Raw genomic sequence first — 17,378 nt, 5'->3', positions numbered from 1 at the left:
GCCATAATATCAAGCTAACCATGGGAGAATATGTATTGAATAGTCCAATTCTTTCCATTCCAATGGGTGGTGCTGATGTTGTACTAAGAGTCCAATGGCTACAATCCTTGGGTACAATGGCTCTTAATTTTCAATAACTTTTCATGAAATTTTGTGCGGAACGAAAGGAAGTTGAATTAAGGGGTATTGCACGGAAACCGGGAAATATAATCAGCTCTAACGATATGACAAAGCTTTTAAAGAAGGAACAACAGGTGTAATTGCACAATTATGTTCACTAGAGGTTCCCACATCGAAATCATCTATTTCTCCAGATATCCAAAAAGTCTTGGACAATCATTCCAAGGTATTTGAGACTCCCAAAGGTCTCCCACCTATTCATGATTATGATCATGCTATTCATTTGATTCCAAGAAGTGTTCCTCCAAACATTAGGCCGTACAGATATCCCTATGCCCAAAAGAGTGAAATTGAATGTATGGTTGTAGAAATGCTAACGGATGGTATAATTCAACCTAGTCAAAGTTCTTTCTCTACTCCAATAGTATTGGTGCACAAGAAGGATGAATCATGGCGCATGTGCCCAGATTATATGGAGCTCAACAAGCTCACTATTAAAGATAAATTTTCTATTCCTGTCATTGATGAATTATTGGATGAATTACATGGATCAATTTACTTCACCAAGTTGGATCTTTGTTCAGGATATCATCAAATTAGAATGAAGACTGAAGACATTCTGAAAATAGCATTTAGAACTCATGAGGTTCATTATGAATTTTTGGTCATGCCTTTTGGCCTTACCAATGCACCTTCTACATTTCAAGGTTTGATGAATTCCATTTTCAAACCCTTCCTTAGAAAATTTGTGTTAGTATGTTTTGATGATATACTAATCTACAACAAGTCTTGGAAGGATCATGTTGAACATGTTGACAAGGTGCTCAAACTATTGGAGGAGAAACAATTATATGCAAAAAGCTCCAAATGTTTCTTTGGAGTACAAGAGGTGGAATATCTAGGTCATATTCTATCTCATGAAGGTGTTAAAGTAGACCATAGCAAAATTAAAGCCATTAAGGAACGGAAAATCCCCACATCCATAAAGCATCTGTGAGGATTTCTCGGGTTGATAGGGTAGTATCGCAAGTTTTTTAAGAATTATGGGAGAATAGCAGCACCTTTAACAACATTATTGAAGAAAGATGCATTTTCATGGACTCCAGAAGCAACAAAGGCCTTCGAACATCTTAAAGAGGCAATGTGCCAAGCACTGGTCTTAGCTACGCTGGACTTCACAAAGACCTTTACTGTGGAATGTGATGCCTCAGGAAATGGAATTAGTGCTATTTTAATGCAAGATGAAAGACCCATTGCTTTCGAAAGTCATCCAATCAAAGGAAAGTACTTATGAAAAAGTATTTATGAGAAGGAAATGTTGGCAATACTACATGCACTTAAGAAATGGCGGCCCTACCTAATGGGAAGACACTTCAAGGAAAAAATGGATCATGATAGTCTTAAATACCTTTTAGAACAAAGATTATCCTTTGAAGAGAAACAAAAATGGGTCACAAATATGTTGGGTTATGACTTTGAAATCATCTACAAAAAAGGGAAGCAAAATGTTGTGGCAAATGCACTCTCAAGAAAGGATGAGGATGTGGAAGCACTGTTGTGTGCCATTTCTATTATCCAACCAGATTGGATAAATGAAGTAAGGGAGGAATGGAAGAATGAAGAAGAAGTTTGGGCACTCATTCGAAAGTTACAACAAGATCCCAGTACATCTGATACATATAGTTGGAAAAATGATTCGTTATGGTACAAAGGTCACTTATACCTATGTAAGAATTCCCAACTCAAACAAAAGATTCTAATGGAATTTCACACTTCTCCCTTAGGAGGGCACTCAAGATTTTTAAAAACTTACCATAGTGTTAAGAAGGATTTTTTGGGATGGCCTTAAATTGGATATTCAAAAGTTTGTGGCGAAATGTTTGCTTTGCCAACAAAATAAACCTGAAACAATTAAGACCCCAGGTCTATTACAACCTTTATCCATTCCAAGCCAATGTTGGGAGGAGGTTTCAATGGATTTTATCGCAGGTTTACCCAAGTCCAAAGGAAAGAGTTTCATCATGGTGGTAGTTGATAGACTTACCAAATATGCACACTTTTGTGCATTATCACATCCATTTAAAGCCAGTACAGTTTCTACTACATTTATGGAAACAATTCAAAAGCTACATGGAAACTCAAAGATTATTGTAAGCAACAGAGATCCCATTTTCACTGGAAATTTTTGGACAGAAGTATTTTCTTGTCTCGGTACTCAGTTAGATCATAGCTCATCTTATCATCCTTAATCTGATGGGCAAACTGAGATAGTAAACAAATGTTTGGAAGGATATATTTGTTTCTTTGTATCTAATAAATAGACACAATGGGTCAAATGGTTGCCTCTGGCTGAATGGTGGTATAACACTTCCTTCCATACTGCAGCAAAAATGACCCCATTTATGGCACTTTATGGATATCATCCACCATCCATCACATCATATTTAAGAGAAAATTCTAAGGTTCAAGCAGTGGAACATCACATCGAGCATCAACAACAAGTTCTCCAACTCTTAAAGGATAACCTAACATTGGCGCAAAATAGAATGAAATAACAGGCATATCAACATCGCAGCGAAAGAAGTTTTGATGTAGGTGACTGGGTATTCCTACGGCTACAACCATATAAACAAATGTGGCTCAAGCAAGCTAAGAAGGATAATAAATTATCACCAAAGTATTATGGTCCATACAAGGTGTTGCAAAAGATTGGTACTATGGCATACAAATTGGAGCTTCCTGCAGCTTCCCGAGTGCACCCAATTTTCCATGTTTCATGTTTAAAGAAGGTTATAGGTGAAAAGCTCCCAATTGAAACAATATTGCCAGAAATTGATGAGGAAGGAAAAATCATATTGGAACCAGAAGCAATCACAGAAACAAGAACTCGACAACTACAAAATTGATCAATTTCGAAGTATCTCATCAACTGGAAGAACTTAATGCTAAACATTCCACATGGGAGGATGAGAATTTTATACAGAAGCATCCAGAACTACTCAAGCATTGAGGACAATGCTTTTCGGAAGGAGAGGGGCATGTTAGGCCCCTATAATACTAGTGACTCCCCCATTACTATTGTCCTTGTATCCCTTATTGTTATTATTATGCCCTTAATGTCCCCATAGTGTTATTAGTATGCCCCAAAGAAACCCAGTATTGTTATTTTTGTGCCCTTATGTTATTACCGTTATGTCGGCTTCATTATATTGTGACCCCTTAGACTCCATATATAGAAGGGAGGTTTAGTCATTTGTATCATCCAAGAATTGTTCATTTGTGTAATGTAAAGGAGGTTTCCCCCTCAAAGAGGCTTATTTCTAAGGCATTCATCTATCTTTTCTATATTTTTGTGAGTTGGTTTCATAACAGATCTATATGCTGGTTGGTTTTAGGAAAATCGTGTATACATGCGGGTTCACTTCTGAAAAGTCGCGTATATAAAGTAAGGGGTTTTTGTTCATAAATGTTTGAACAACCTGATCAATATTGTTGTTTCTATGCTGTCTGTCAATGATTTCCTCATGTTGATCTAGGTTGAGTGATAATGTATGAAGTAGAACTAATTGAACGATGAAGTTGAATTTTGTTATTAATTGATGCAGGAGCATCAAGGGCGCTTTTTTATTTTGTAAATATGTTAAAAGGGGGTGTGATGATTTTTAATATTTTTATTAAATTAATTTGAGTAAAATAGGAAAACGTGAGGATCTATTGTAAATATATTTTTATTTAATAAAAGGATATGAGGGAATTTAATTAGTTGAAGGATTTTAGGGATAAAGAGCTATCCTTTAGGAATGTTGAGAGATTTAGGGGTTTGTTGAGGAATTGAAGGGATTGAGCATTTAATTTAATGATATTTTAAATTGTATAAATAGGAAGAAGTTTTAGAGGAAAATACATTGAGATTGTGAGAATTTGTGAGATTGAGAGCAGGCTTGAACAGCAAGGCTGTAAGCCTTCAGTAATTGTAAAGGGCCATGAGTGTTGGATATCAGGCCAAAGATAAATTTTTTGTAGCCAGCACCAGAATGGAAATAGAACAGCGGGTTCCCTGAAGTTACCAGTCATGGTATGAGTGCATGGCGCTGTTGGTTGAATGATATTGAATGTTGGATATTGCAGAAATTAATTTGGATTGATTGTTAAAAAAAATCGATGCATGAAGAAGACCGATTGGAGCAATTTGGGTATTTGTTATATTGAAATTATGATTGAAGTCTATGCTGCAGGCTTAGATGTGATCGACTTACAGAGTTGAACAAAATAGGATAGCGCAGAGTCCAAGTTGACATTTGAACAGAGGACGTAGAAAAATCAAACATCTCAGAGAAAGGATGGGTTCGGATATTGTTGATGCCTCGAAAATCGCTGCAACAACATTGGGGGATAACCACCCGGTCCGGACCTTAAAAGCAGCTCCTTTTCCGTTTGGTGTGGTGGCTCCGAATGGTTTAACTAGGTCCAGTTACCTTTTCCCTATTGCTATTGGTTTATGATGTATCTTTACATACCAATAGACAGGGATATCAGATCACTTCTTCTTGCTGATCAGACAAAAGAATGACCCTTAAGCTGATTTGGGTTCAGCCAAGCCACAACTAAAGTTTTGCCTCTTTGAGGAGAGGACTTAAAAGAATGTATAATTTACTCTAAATGCAAGCTTATTCTATGATGCAAGCAAAAGAAACTAATCTAAATCCTATCTTAATTAGGCAGATATAGATCTAACCCAACTAAGAGCAAGATAATTAAAGTATTGGGATTTAGATATGTCTTGTTTATAATGAATACCAAGTTAATGAAGTAGTTCAATTAACTGATATTATGGATATCAAAACACATCCTATTGAGACCTCTTAACTGAAATAATAAACCAACAACACTCAGAAAGTAGTTCACATAAATGATATTGATTCTCAAATCAGCAAATCCAATAACTAAACAATAATATGTGGAAATAGTTCACAACATATTACCATTCAATAAATCAGTTTTAATAAGGCAGATTTATGAGTAAATAGTTACTCAGAAATAAAAAATTAATCCATAAGAACAGAGATACATGATAACAACATTGAGCCAAACTACCAATATTGACAATAGTGCACAGACATGAATAAAATGACACATTCCTGTTACCATAAAAATGAAACTGATATTTGAAATAGTAGTATTAAAAATACCAATTTATTGCATCCATTTCTCTGATCTTGGTCTCCAACAGTCCTTTACATTGCTTGAACTTCTGCCTTTAAAACTAGAGCCACAATAGTGCAAACTCTGCCCCTCATACATAATCCAAGATACAAAGGAAAAATCCTCAATAATCCCCAGATCTGATATTTTCTCTCCTCTCTCCTACAACTCTAAATTCCTATTACAGTAGTGCTTTTAGAAGTCTAGCATTGCAGAGGAGAGCAGCCCCTTTTACATTCTGCAATCTATTATTTATAATATTTGTGAAGGAATTCTTGAGAGAAGAGTTTGTTGAAGAGAAATCTGTTAAATCCAATTTTATTTGCTCAAAAATCCTGATCTTCAATTGCTGGAGCCTTCTCATTGATTAAGATCTTTTTCTCCATATTCTTTCCACTGTTTTCCTGCAAAAAGAAATCAAAATAAATTAAAATGCAACAATAAAATCAATCATGGCATTGCTGGCATTTAGATCAAATCCAATCAAATTCTATTTAAATAAATAATTGAAAATAAACTATAAATTTTCCCTTGATGCCTGGGATGGTTTAATTGGCCAGAGATATGATTAACCAATGGATTTGCAATTAGAAGAGGTTCTGGACGAATGACAATGAAGAAAATAACTCAAAAAATTGATTTTGTTTTCAAAATTCGTAGCTTGATCTTCTGCCTGATTTTTGACCCAATAAATGATTAAATCTGTTAGTGAAACCTCCTCCAAAATGTTCTCCTTGATTTTCTCTTTCCAATGAGCCGTCCTGGGCCTCATTTGGCCAAGTAAAATTCATTCTATGAGCTTCCAAAGTTGATGAGTCAAATCTGGCATGAATCTGGAAATTCTGTTGCTGGGCTAAAAAAAATCAAAATTCTCATTAAAAATTAAATCCTAAATTATAATTCTAATTAATGCTGAATTAATTATTAACTGCAAACTAAACTAATTATTAATTAATATTAATCTAACTAACTAATATGAAATTAATTATTTATAAACAATTTTTTTTTTTTTTTTTTTAACTGAAACGAGTATTTTATTTATTAAAGGCCAAAGCCAAGCAAGTATTACAAATCCCTTTCATTGCTTTTCTCTATTTTTCTAGTGCTCCTAAGGAATGATTGCCATTTTCGGAGTCTCTGTATTTAAGCTGATCATACTTTTTTCAAGATTGCATCCTACATTTGCTAACCTGTCTGCTTCAGTGTTTAAATCTCTGAGGATATGGAAGAGCTGTGCTGATGAGAATTCCTTCAATAATCTGTTTACTCTTGCTAGCTGCTTGTTTAGAACTGGATCTTTGAGACTTTTCTTGTGTATTAGAGACCTTATCAACAGTTCTGAATCTCCCAAAACTATAATTTCATTTGCATTTCCTATTCTGGTCAGTTGACAAGCTTTTAATAGACTGAGTGCTTCCGCTTGATTGTTGGTTTTTATCCCAAGTCCCCAACTGAATTCCTCTTTTCTGCCATTCTGAAAGTAAATGATGCCTCCTGCTCCTAACCTGCCTGGGTTTCCTTTCGAAGCCCCATCAAAGAATATTGTACATTTACCTTGTGACTTCCACCAATTTTGAAAATTGTCCGAGTTGTCTCTGTACTGCCAGTTTTCCTTATGGTTTGGGCGGATGATGGCATGAGTAGTTGGGATGGGAGTATAACCATCCAGCCACGCCTTTTCTTCATTTCTGAGGTTGCTGTCTTTGACGCTAGTTTGTCTCAGAGTTTCCAGGAGGAGATCCTTGGCCTGCCTTGCCACTGCTTCTGCATTTATGTCTTTGTGATTGAAGACAGCTTCATTCCTGGAGAGCCACAACTTCCAACAAACGTATTTCGGTGCAGCAATCCATAACTTGTACCAAAGAGATTTTTCGTTGATGCTGTGGGGGTACCGAGTTTTCCATGTCAAAAACAAATCTGTGATCTGACAGCGTGTTGGGGGACTCACATTCAGCCCTATTAAGAAGCTGTTCCACACTTTCTGTGCGTACTCACAGTCAATAAACAAATGGACTGCTGTTTCTGAAGCGTTCTTGCAGAGGACACAACGATGCGGGCCTGCAAAGTTCCTTTTGCACAAATTGTCTCCGGTCAAGATTTTGTTGTGGAATAAGGTCCAGCTGAAGAAGTTAATCTTGGGAATGCTGAAGCTTTCCCATATCTGTTTCCAAACTGAATCCGGATACTGTGACTCCTGTTTTCCTTGCATTTGAAAGTAGCCTTGTTTGACCGTATACTCTCCTGTTTTCCCCCATCCCCATTGATCTTCCTCTTCCTTATGCACAGGAGTAAAATCTGTTATTGCCTCTAACAGGATTTTTGACTGTTCTTTTAAGTGGATTGGGATGGTTGGCAACGTCCAGCGCTGCCAGTTGCCATTGAGGTCCCACTCTGCTATGTCCTCAATTTTCCTTACCCCTTTAGAGATTAACCAGGCTCTCAACTCTGTTATTTCGTTGATGGTGGATAGAGGGGAGTGGTTCATGATTCGTTCTTTCCATAGCAGCGAGTTTTTGCCATTCCCAGGAATTTTGTATAAATGGTTTCGGAAAAATTCGATCCCTCTGCAACACAGCCTCCAGGCCTGCGTTCCTTTTGGAGAATGTGCTGGATTGAAAGATGATATTGGTTGCTTTTGTAAATATTTGAGGTTCAGCAGCTGACTGATTGGGTGCGAAGGTTCTGTAATTAATTGCCATAGGAGTTTGCCTCCCAATGCCAGATTTGCATGTTGGGGATCGCGGATCTGAAGTCCGCCTTCGGTTATTGGGCGTTTCACAGTCTCCCATTTGATGAGGTGGAAGCGTTCCTTGTTACCTTTCCCTCCGCTCCAGAGAAAATTTCGAATGATGCTGGAGATTTGATCAGTAATTTGTTTTGGAGCCAGCAGCAGCGAGGCTTGATATGTGGGCAGGGCAGAGAGCACGGATCGGATGAGGGTGAGTTTGCCTCCGGTGGTGAGCCAAACTCCGCCCCACGCTGTTATCTTATTTTTGAATTTAGATATCACTTCTTCCCACAGTTGGTTTCGATTGGAGCCCCTCGTCAATGGTAAGTCGAGGTATTTGATTTTATCCCACAAAGCGAATCCTTTGAACCCCAGAACGTTGGAAATTCTGTCTGTGGCGTGCTGGTCGATATTCCAACTGTAAATTGCACTTTTCCTTTCACTGAATAATGCACCGGTGATGTTACAGTACTGTTGAAGAATGGTTTTGAAAGCGCTTGCAATTCTAGTGGATGCGCCCCCCAACATAATTGAATCATCTGCGAATAGCGCATGATTCACCGGGGCTATGCCTTGAACTATCCTTATCCCTGGAATGGTACCGACTTGTTTCTCTTGGGTTAGCTTGTGACTTAGAACGTCTGCCATCAAGATGTATAGAAAGGGCGAAAGAGGGCAGCCCTGCCTCAATCCCCTGGTTGCTTGGAAAAAATCCGTTGGTCTGCCATTCACCATTGGGGCGATCCAAACGTTTTCTGTACAAGCCTTGATGAGGTTTATGAAGTCCTGTTTAAAGCCAAATGCTGCTAGAACCCTATACAAAAAGGAGCGATTAACACGATCAAAGGCATTGCACATATCCAATTTAATGATCATACCTTGTTCTTTCCGGGTTAGGCTGTTATGGAGAGCTTCTTGAATCTGGATGACATTATCCAGAATTTGTCTACCTTTTACGAATCCTCCTTGTGCCTGAGAGATGAGTTTTGGGAGTAGAGGCTTGATTCTGTTGGCCAGCAGCTTGGCCACAATCTTATAAGATATGTTGCAGAGAGAAATCGGCCTATATCTGTCAAAGGTCCTTGGGTTTGTTTCCTTAGGAATTAAGGCTAGGAAGGTAGAGTTTATTCCTCCTCCTACTTTTGCCTTCCTCAGGATTCCTCTTACCATTCTGAATAGGTCGTTTTTGATGATTTCCCAACAGATTCTGTAGAAGTGAGCTGAGAACCCATCGAGTCCTGGAGCTTTATCCGGTTCCATGGACCAAACTACATCAGTTATCTCCTCATCCGTGACTGGGGTCAACAGAGAATCATTGTCCTCCTCTTTGACTAGGTTTGGGATGGTTGAGAGGAACTCCTCTGCGTCCTCCTCATTTCCATTTCTTTCCGCACTTAAAAGATTCTGGAAGTGAGTGACAACTGCTTCTTTGATTTGTGAAAATCCATTGTACACCTGTTCAGTTGTGCTTGTTATCTCTGCTATGTGATTACGGGAAACTCGTGCCCTGCACTGTCTATGAAAGTATTTGGTGTTCCTGTCTCCAGATTTGAGCCACAAGCTTCTGGACTTTAAACGCTAGTATTCTTCTTCAGTTCTGAAACAACAATATGCTTTCCTTTGGGCAGTTTTTTCTATGTCTAAATCTGTGGGAGAGGGATCTTTCTCCTCCATTTCGAATTGGACTCTTTCCAGCTGAAGAACTGCTTCTTTCCTTTGGCTAGTTGGAGTTTGCAGAGATTTTTTAATCCAGTCTTTCAAAGCTTTTTTGGTGTTTTTTATTTTTTGTTCCCACACATAACTTGGGGATCCGTTAACATCTATCCTCCAGGCCGTTTGAACAGTTTCATAGAATCCGTCTTTGCCTGCCCAAAGAGGGCTGAAGCGAAAAGGGAGAGGGCCGAGATCTTCTTCTTTTTGATACAGAGTAGAACTGGCTTGAGATCCGATGTAAGCTTGGGGAGGATCTTGGAGAAAACCATTCTATTGTCCAGCATTAATGTGCTACTGATGAGAAACCTATCTAGCCTAGCAGAGATTTGATTTTCTCCTGATCTATTGTTGGACCAGGTATATTTACCTCTTATAGGTTTGAAGTCGACTAGATCCCACTGCGTAATCAGATTTCCGACAGTGTTGACGAAGGGGTCTCTAGAGTATGTTCCTCCTCTTTTTTCTTTGGGGTCTAGTATGATATTCAGATCTCCTCCAATGACTATGTTCGTAGGGTTAATCTGTTCTATATAGGCCATTAGTGTCCTCCAACACTCTCTCTTTTCTTCATAGTGGACAGGGACATACAAATTAAAAAGAGCCAAGGAGAGATTGCTTACCGTATGTCGCAGATCTGTGTGGATCCAATGTTGGGTCTCTGTGGATCGTTCCAAAGTGAAAGAGCTTTTTGACCAAAACGTGCCTATTCCACCGGCCGATCCCCTTGCGCTAACAGCCTTTCCTGAGTCAAATTTCCACTTCAACATGCTGGTGTTTAGAAGGGTTTCCCCTTCTACTTTGGTCTCTTGGAGCATAAGGATGTCCGCGGACTCCATCTTCAATAAGTCTTTGATAGCATCTGCCTTGTTGGGATTACCCAGACCCCTACAGTTCCAAGAGATCAACTGCATCATTTACCACTTAAAGGGGTAGGCCCTCCTCCTTTGGAGGCCCTAGGCCTGATATTCCTCCCTAGTGTCATTTCGATGGTAGCTTGACTGCCGAGGGTTTTTTGTCTTTCTGACTCCTCTTCTCTGGTTTCCTTGTTTGATCTTCGTCCAGCCCTTTTTGTTGTCCTTTCAAATGTTTCATCATCTGATGATCCCATATTCTCTATGGTTTTCTTCTTTTTTTTTTTATTTCTGCGTATGAAGGGGAAGAAATATTGCTTGGGGTGTGGATTAGGTTATTACCTGGTTCCATGGTTTCAATATTCTCCTGCTGTGGTGGTTCTTCTTCCCCTGCTTCCGGAGGATCTGAAGGAGGCGTGAGGATTTCAAAGGGGTTTTTATCCCCCTCATTGCCTTTTGTTTCACTGCTTCCAGCATTTTGGTTACTTGTGCTTCCATTATCTGCTTTGTTCTCTGTTCCTTTAGCCTTGTTTTTGTTACTCTGTTTGCTGAATGTTGTCTTCTTTGCCTGTTTCCATTGATCTTCTTTATCCTTCTCTGTTGCCTCCTCGTTTCTTTTTTTGTAGTATCTTGCAAAGTGCCCGTACTCATGACAGAATCAACACTTGAAAGGCAGCTGTTCGTAATCAAGCTCTTGGATGTGTGTCCAGTTTGCCACCGATAGCTGAATCGCTTCGGGTAATCCTGTTTCCAGATCGACCTCCACGCAGATCCGGGCACAAGAGTATTGATCCTTCCTTGGGGCCTGGTCTATGTATTTTCCAAGTGCGTTTCCTATGGATTGAAGTGAGCTTTGATTCCAGCAATGCAGGGGAAGATGCAGGAGGCGCACCCAAACAGGGACCGCCTTGGGCACATCTTGCGCTGGGTCGAAATCAGTAGACCATTTGTTCAAGTAGAGTCCTTGAGGCCCCATGAAGTATGGCCCATTTCTGAAAATCAGGCCTCTGTCCTCTGTACTGTCGAACAAGAAAACGAAATACCCTTTGCCTACAAAGTAGACTTTGATTCCTTCATTTACCAAGGGTAACCAATTCCTTTTGACCCATTCTTCGACTGCTCTCGGGGATGGCCACAAACCGGTGAACTGGCCGATCAGACCTTTTTCTGCTAAATTCAGCGCAGATCTACAGATTTCCTCCTCTGGTAAGGCAACCTTGGGTATACTGTCCAGTTTTTTGACGAATTTTTGCTGCGGGCCTGTGACCTGGCGTTTTCCTGTTGCAGTTACGAGAGCCTTAAAGGCTTCGATCTCCGGAGGGAAGGGGGGAGGGGCCGCAGGGCCACCTCCAGGCTCCATGAGGGAGAGCGCTTGCAGGTCGCTCAGAAGGCGCGGCTAGGGTTGCAGCGCGGCAGCTCGGAGCGGGGGTTTATAAACAAATTTAATCTAATTAAAAACTAATTAATATAAATAATATTTTAGATTTAAATTAATTAATTTTTATATATTAATTAAATTAATTAATTTAAAATTTATTATTTATATATTAAATTTTTAAAATAATAAATAAAAAATTTAAATAAAAACAAACTACCTTGCACTATTTTTATTCACTCACCTATTCCATATTACTCATACGTATGAGTAAATATATTAAACTATATTAACCCAAAACAAATGAATGCCTTATGCCCTTTTCGCAGTCGGCGTGGAGAGGGCTTATCGGAGTCTTAAGAGATGTGCTCGTTAAAAAGCCCCCGATGCGATAACTAATTTATCTCCAATGCGATATAAAAGATTTTTGTTTAATCGGTGATCGGGGGTATGGAATATCGGCGATCGGGGAAAGTGTGGTGTCAGGTTTTTTAAAATACGTTCAATAAAACTTCCGACACGATCTCCCGATTGCGAAATAAGTTTTATATATATATATATATATATATATATATATATATATATATTTTTTATATATTAAATTTTAATTTAATTAAATTAATTATATATTAATTTAATTAAATTAAGATTTAATATCATTTTTCTTTTATTTTGATTTTATTAAAATGAAATTTAGTTAAGCTGTGAAATTGTCTAAACTACAGCCACTTGAAAAATAAAATAAAAATAAACTACAGCCACTTGAATGTTTTGGTTTTCGAGATTTAAGATTTGATTTGGAAATTGGAGTGAATTTTCTCAAAATCTCGATAATTAATGATTTGGCTGCATAACTAAAAATGAAAAATGTTAGTAAAAACTCGCTACGGGTTAATATTTAAAATGAATGAGTTATTGAACTAATTTATTTACAAAATGCAATATTGTACATTTTATGCAATTTTAACCCAGGCTACATAAATAATCAGACTTTCAAAAGAGTGCCATTTTCAAACCAGTTGACCAAATGAGGCGAAACAAGCATCAATAGGAAGCTTATAAAAAATCGATTCTAAAAAAGCAATCAAAACAAGAATCCAAAGAAAACAAAAAATTAACAAAAGCGTAGGGCAATCAACTAAATAAAAATTCAAAAAGGTGTTTAGCCAAAAATTTTATAGAAAGGGTCCCCATTATTTGAGTTGAGCAAGTCAAAAATGGGGGGTTGTGTTTTTACCACAACAATGGCGACACGCGGGAGAAGAACCAGTTATCTCTGTTTGATATGAATGAGATTTTCCTAAAATTAAAGTAAAAATAATTTAAAGAAGAGAATTATTTTTTGGAATGCTTGACTAGGTTCATTAATCTTAATAAAAACAAGAATCATCTGATTGTAATTTTTCTTAAAATTCCTCATACATTAAAATATTTCAAAACTCTTCATCAGTCCTTAATTAGTTGTAGAAATAAAGCAGGGGTCACTTTACAGCTTAGCTTTCAAAATATACTCCTTTGTCATAGGTAGAGCCACTGCTGCCAGCAAACATCTATAGTTTCGACAGAGTTACCTTTCAATCATAAATGATTCAGAATCCCATCTGTTTAAGAATTATTGATCTAGAGATAAATCCATTTATATATGTTTATTTTCTTTAAATTTTTTATTTTTATTTTTTAAGTAAATCTTAAAAGCCATTGTCCTGGTATGGTAGCCAGATAGTTGACAATGCCATTCACTGGTTAAAATTGGGCTGAACAAGCTGGCTCGTGATGAGACCCCTTGTCTTATAATTGTTTGCAATCATAAGCCATTACCCTGGTTTGTTTAGCAGTGTTGGTAATGTTAGCCTATTTTTCCCCTATGATCATGGTAAGCAGGCTCACGATGAGACCTCTTATCTTTTAAGTTTAAATATATTTCAGGATTATACTCTAGAAAAATAAGACTCTTTGGGACAGGGAGAATCATTGACTCCTTAAGAGTTAAGAATGACAATTTTAGAGTTAAAAGTGTTTTGTTGTAAAGTGTCTTTACTTGGTTAAAAATAACTTTTCTTGACTGATAATAAAACTTTGAAAGATCTTAATAAAATTTTGAAATCTCAAAATGATTACAATTTGATGAAAAAGAAATTTTCAGATTTTATGATACTTTTCCAACTTCTCTTGATTGGTAATCTCTTCCTTAAGTATGTTTACCTCTATAATAAGAAAATCAAACTTCATTAAGAGATTTAAGAAAAAGCTAATAGATGACTATTAACAATTTTTCTCCACGTATCCTGACCATTGTTAGGTAACAAATAGGCCTTCCATATAAATAATGACAAATTCACCAAAATCAAAATTGAAATCCAAAGGAAAAGAATTCTTATGCTAAAATGAGAAAAGAAATCAGCGAACAAAAATAAAAACAAAGAAATCTCTAAAAATGGAAAGGAAAATCCAAGTTTCGCAAGATAAACTCAAACAAGAATGTTTATACCAATGTCTCCAACAATATGAAGAAAAAGAAAATAAGCATGTAATCATTCCTTCTTATGTTGAGATTTAGAAAAACATACCTTGCAGAGTTGTGAATGCTTTAGGCTTTTAGATAACAGTGATCGTAAAATTCAGCCACAATGAATAATTTCTGTTTGATATGAGTCTTCTTGTTCCCAAGCATCATCTTAATCATTTTCTAAAAGAAAAGGAATGCTTAAAGAAACAGATTAAAGGTTCAGAAACTTCCTGGTGTAGCTGTTTCGATGAAGATTATCGCTGCTTATTGAAATAAAGCCAGAAGAAGAGTATGGACTTTGAAAATATGATTCGGCAGAAGATTGAAAAATTTTGTGAAGAGCTGCAAAACAGAGTTTTATATCAGCATAATTTAAAAACAAAAATGAAACTAGAGTGATGAAATGGAAATTAATGAAAGTGGGTACATGAATCTTACCATTGGATCATTGCTTTTGATCTTACCTGAAAGGTATCAGTTTCTCCAAAGTGGCTGACTTCTTATTTTAATTAATATTAAAAACATGAAGAAGTCAAACTAACCAAAATCATATAACCCCAAAATCATTATTTATTTTATTTAAACTAAAGCAAGCAGTAAAAATGGAATGCTTAGCGCTTAAGGGAATTGAAATCAAAAGAAATGCATCAGAAATGAAAATGAGAATTTGCAGTAATGACTGTTTCTCAAAATATTATTAGTTTTATATAAACTCCATGATTTTATAAATTGTCTAGAATCAAGACCAAATCTACGATAATAAAATTTAAATATGAAGATAGAGAGGTTTTGAATTCCATTTTTAATTATGGAATTATATATTTAAACTAAAATGTATGAGAAATTGAAATAATTTGAATATGTTGCAAATGGTCATTAACTGTTTTCTTACCATAGTAGTTACCCAAGCTCGCTTTTAAAATAACACATTGCCGTATCAGATGATTTACATAACATGTTTCTTCACCATGCTTCAAATTTAATCTGCAGAACTTCACCTTTATTGCTATTCCATATATCGATTAAATGTTAATGGCTCAAAGACATGCATTGGAAGCTATCGCATCGGAGATTGCAATGGCAAATTGCTGATAAGAACATGTGCAATGAAATGAAGCGATCACATCATTAAAGAAACATTATATCGGGGATCAGAAAATATTTACATTGTGCTTCCCGTATCGCAAAACGCACATCGTAGATTCAGAGAAGTGACGTGAGCATAATAAATGTGATGAAATGATTGCACTATCGGTGATGCGATTGATGTCGTAGCTTAATCGGCAATCGGCAAACTTTAGGTACCCGATGTAACACAATATATTTTTTGCGATGCCGATATGCGATGAAGAGCGGACCCGATAACTTTTTATGATGGGATTTTAATAACATATCGGATCCGAGATATCGGCCATAAATAAAACTGCAAGGAAGCGATTGCGATATCGGCGATGCGATGAATGACACAACTAATCGGCGATCAGCAATCTTAAGCACCCGATGTAACACAATATGATTGTTGCGATGCCGATATGCGATGAATGACGTGGCTAATCGGCGATCGCGATCGGCAATCTTAAGCACACGATATAACAATTCTCAATATGCCGATATGTGATGAAGAATGGACCCGATAATTTTATGATGAAAATTTGATAACATTTCGGATCCAAGATATCGGTCCTTTTAAAGTTATGCTCCTACCATTATTGCGATTGAACGGACGCGATATTTTAATGAATTTGATTTGAATTTCATATCGGGTCCGGAATTATGTGTTTATCGCAATATCGGTAAAGTCGATTATCGGAGATCGGCGATTCATGTTCATGGAAGTATACTTCACTTGGAAAGCTCCGATATGCGAAATGCAATATGGCATATGAGTAAGATAATACATCGGAGATATTTTAGGAATAATTTGTTATCGAAAGAAACGCTAAGAACTACTGCCGATGAAATCTTATGATGCAAATGGTCTTATGATATTCCTTGAAATTTCAATTGTGTTTTCTAAGTGAATAAAAGCAAAATTAAAAATGCTTAAATTCTAATGCATCACAAATAAAATTTCCCTGAGCCTATTGCAAATTTGAATTGGGTTTGCTGCTTACTTCAAGTTTTGAAAACAAATGAAAACCTGAAAATAAAACAAAACAAAAATCAAAAATAAACTAAGGAAAATATGAACTAATAATGGATGAGAATAAACTTGTAAATGCGTACCTGAAAGGAATTTGTCTGTAAATTTTACCTTATGAATCTTCAAATTCTTTCTTCGATTTATCAAAATTTTGACTTTGTTCAAAATCATCTCATCATTTATTCTAAATCTAAGTGTGCAATCAGCCTAAATGAAATCAATCATTCATGTTTATGGAATATAAAATTTACCAAAAATAAATATAAAACTATGCTTCCCTTTCGAAGTGAAACAACAATTTATTACTTCTGCCCATTCCGAATTAATCTTGAGAAAAATCTGTATTGTTATAGTGACTGTTCAATGATGCCTTCAGTAAATAAAGATGATGCATTTTACAGCATCAGATAATAAACTAAAGATTAGAATGAGATTAAGCCACTAATTGTGGAAAAATATCAAAACAGATTTGAATGTGTGCACTTGGCAAAATGGACATCCTTAAGGTCAGCTTTTAGCAAATTCCGAGGAAGATAATATGAACTTCATATGATTACCGTGAAAGGTTGGACTGACTAATAATGATGGAATTAGAATTAAGCTTATCATAGACAGTCATACATTTCATGGGATAATGGGGTCATGAAGCTTTTTTATCCTCAAATCCTTACCATATAAATTTCAAAAGAAAATCTTAGAAGGAAATCCCGAAATGAAGGAAAGTGGCTTTGAGGCAATCG

At 36.7% G+C, this 17,378-nt stretch overlaps 1 protein-coding gene across 1 annotated transcript; it reads right to left on the bottom strand.

Moving 5' to 3' along the window:
* Positions 1-11,272: 11,272 nt before the first annotated feature.
* On the bottom strand, positions 11,273-11,974 carry LOC149191969 (uncharacterized). Its single transcript, XM_089406788.1, has one exon. It carries the CDS (start codon positions 11,972-11,974, stop codon positions 11,273-11,275), a length of 702 nt encoding a protein of 233 aa, XP_089262914.1.
* Positions 11,975-17,378: the final 5,404 nt, after the last annotated feature.

This window comes from Pinus tabuliformis, chromosome 2_2, assembly GCF_031772625.1.
Source record: "Pinus tabuliformis cultivar Carrire ecotype Pingquan chromosome 2_2, CPIR1, whole genome shotgun sequence".
NCBI classification, from domain to species: Eukaryota; Viridiplantae; Streptophyta; class Pinopsida; order Pinales; family Pinaceae; genus Pinus; species Pinus tabuliformis.
The sequence above is the reverse complement of the archived record's forward strand: the minus strand, read 5'-3'. Positions and strand labels throughout refer to the sequence as shown.

What these genes read in the sequence shown, in the direction of transcription:
- LOC149191969 (XM_089406788.1), bottom strand. Translation starts at nt 11,974, where the DNA reads ATGGAGCCTGGAGGTGGCCCTGCGGCCCCTCCCCCCTTCCCTCCGGAG.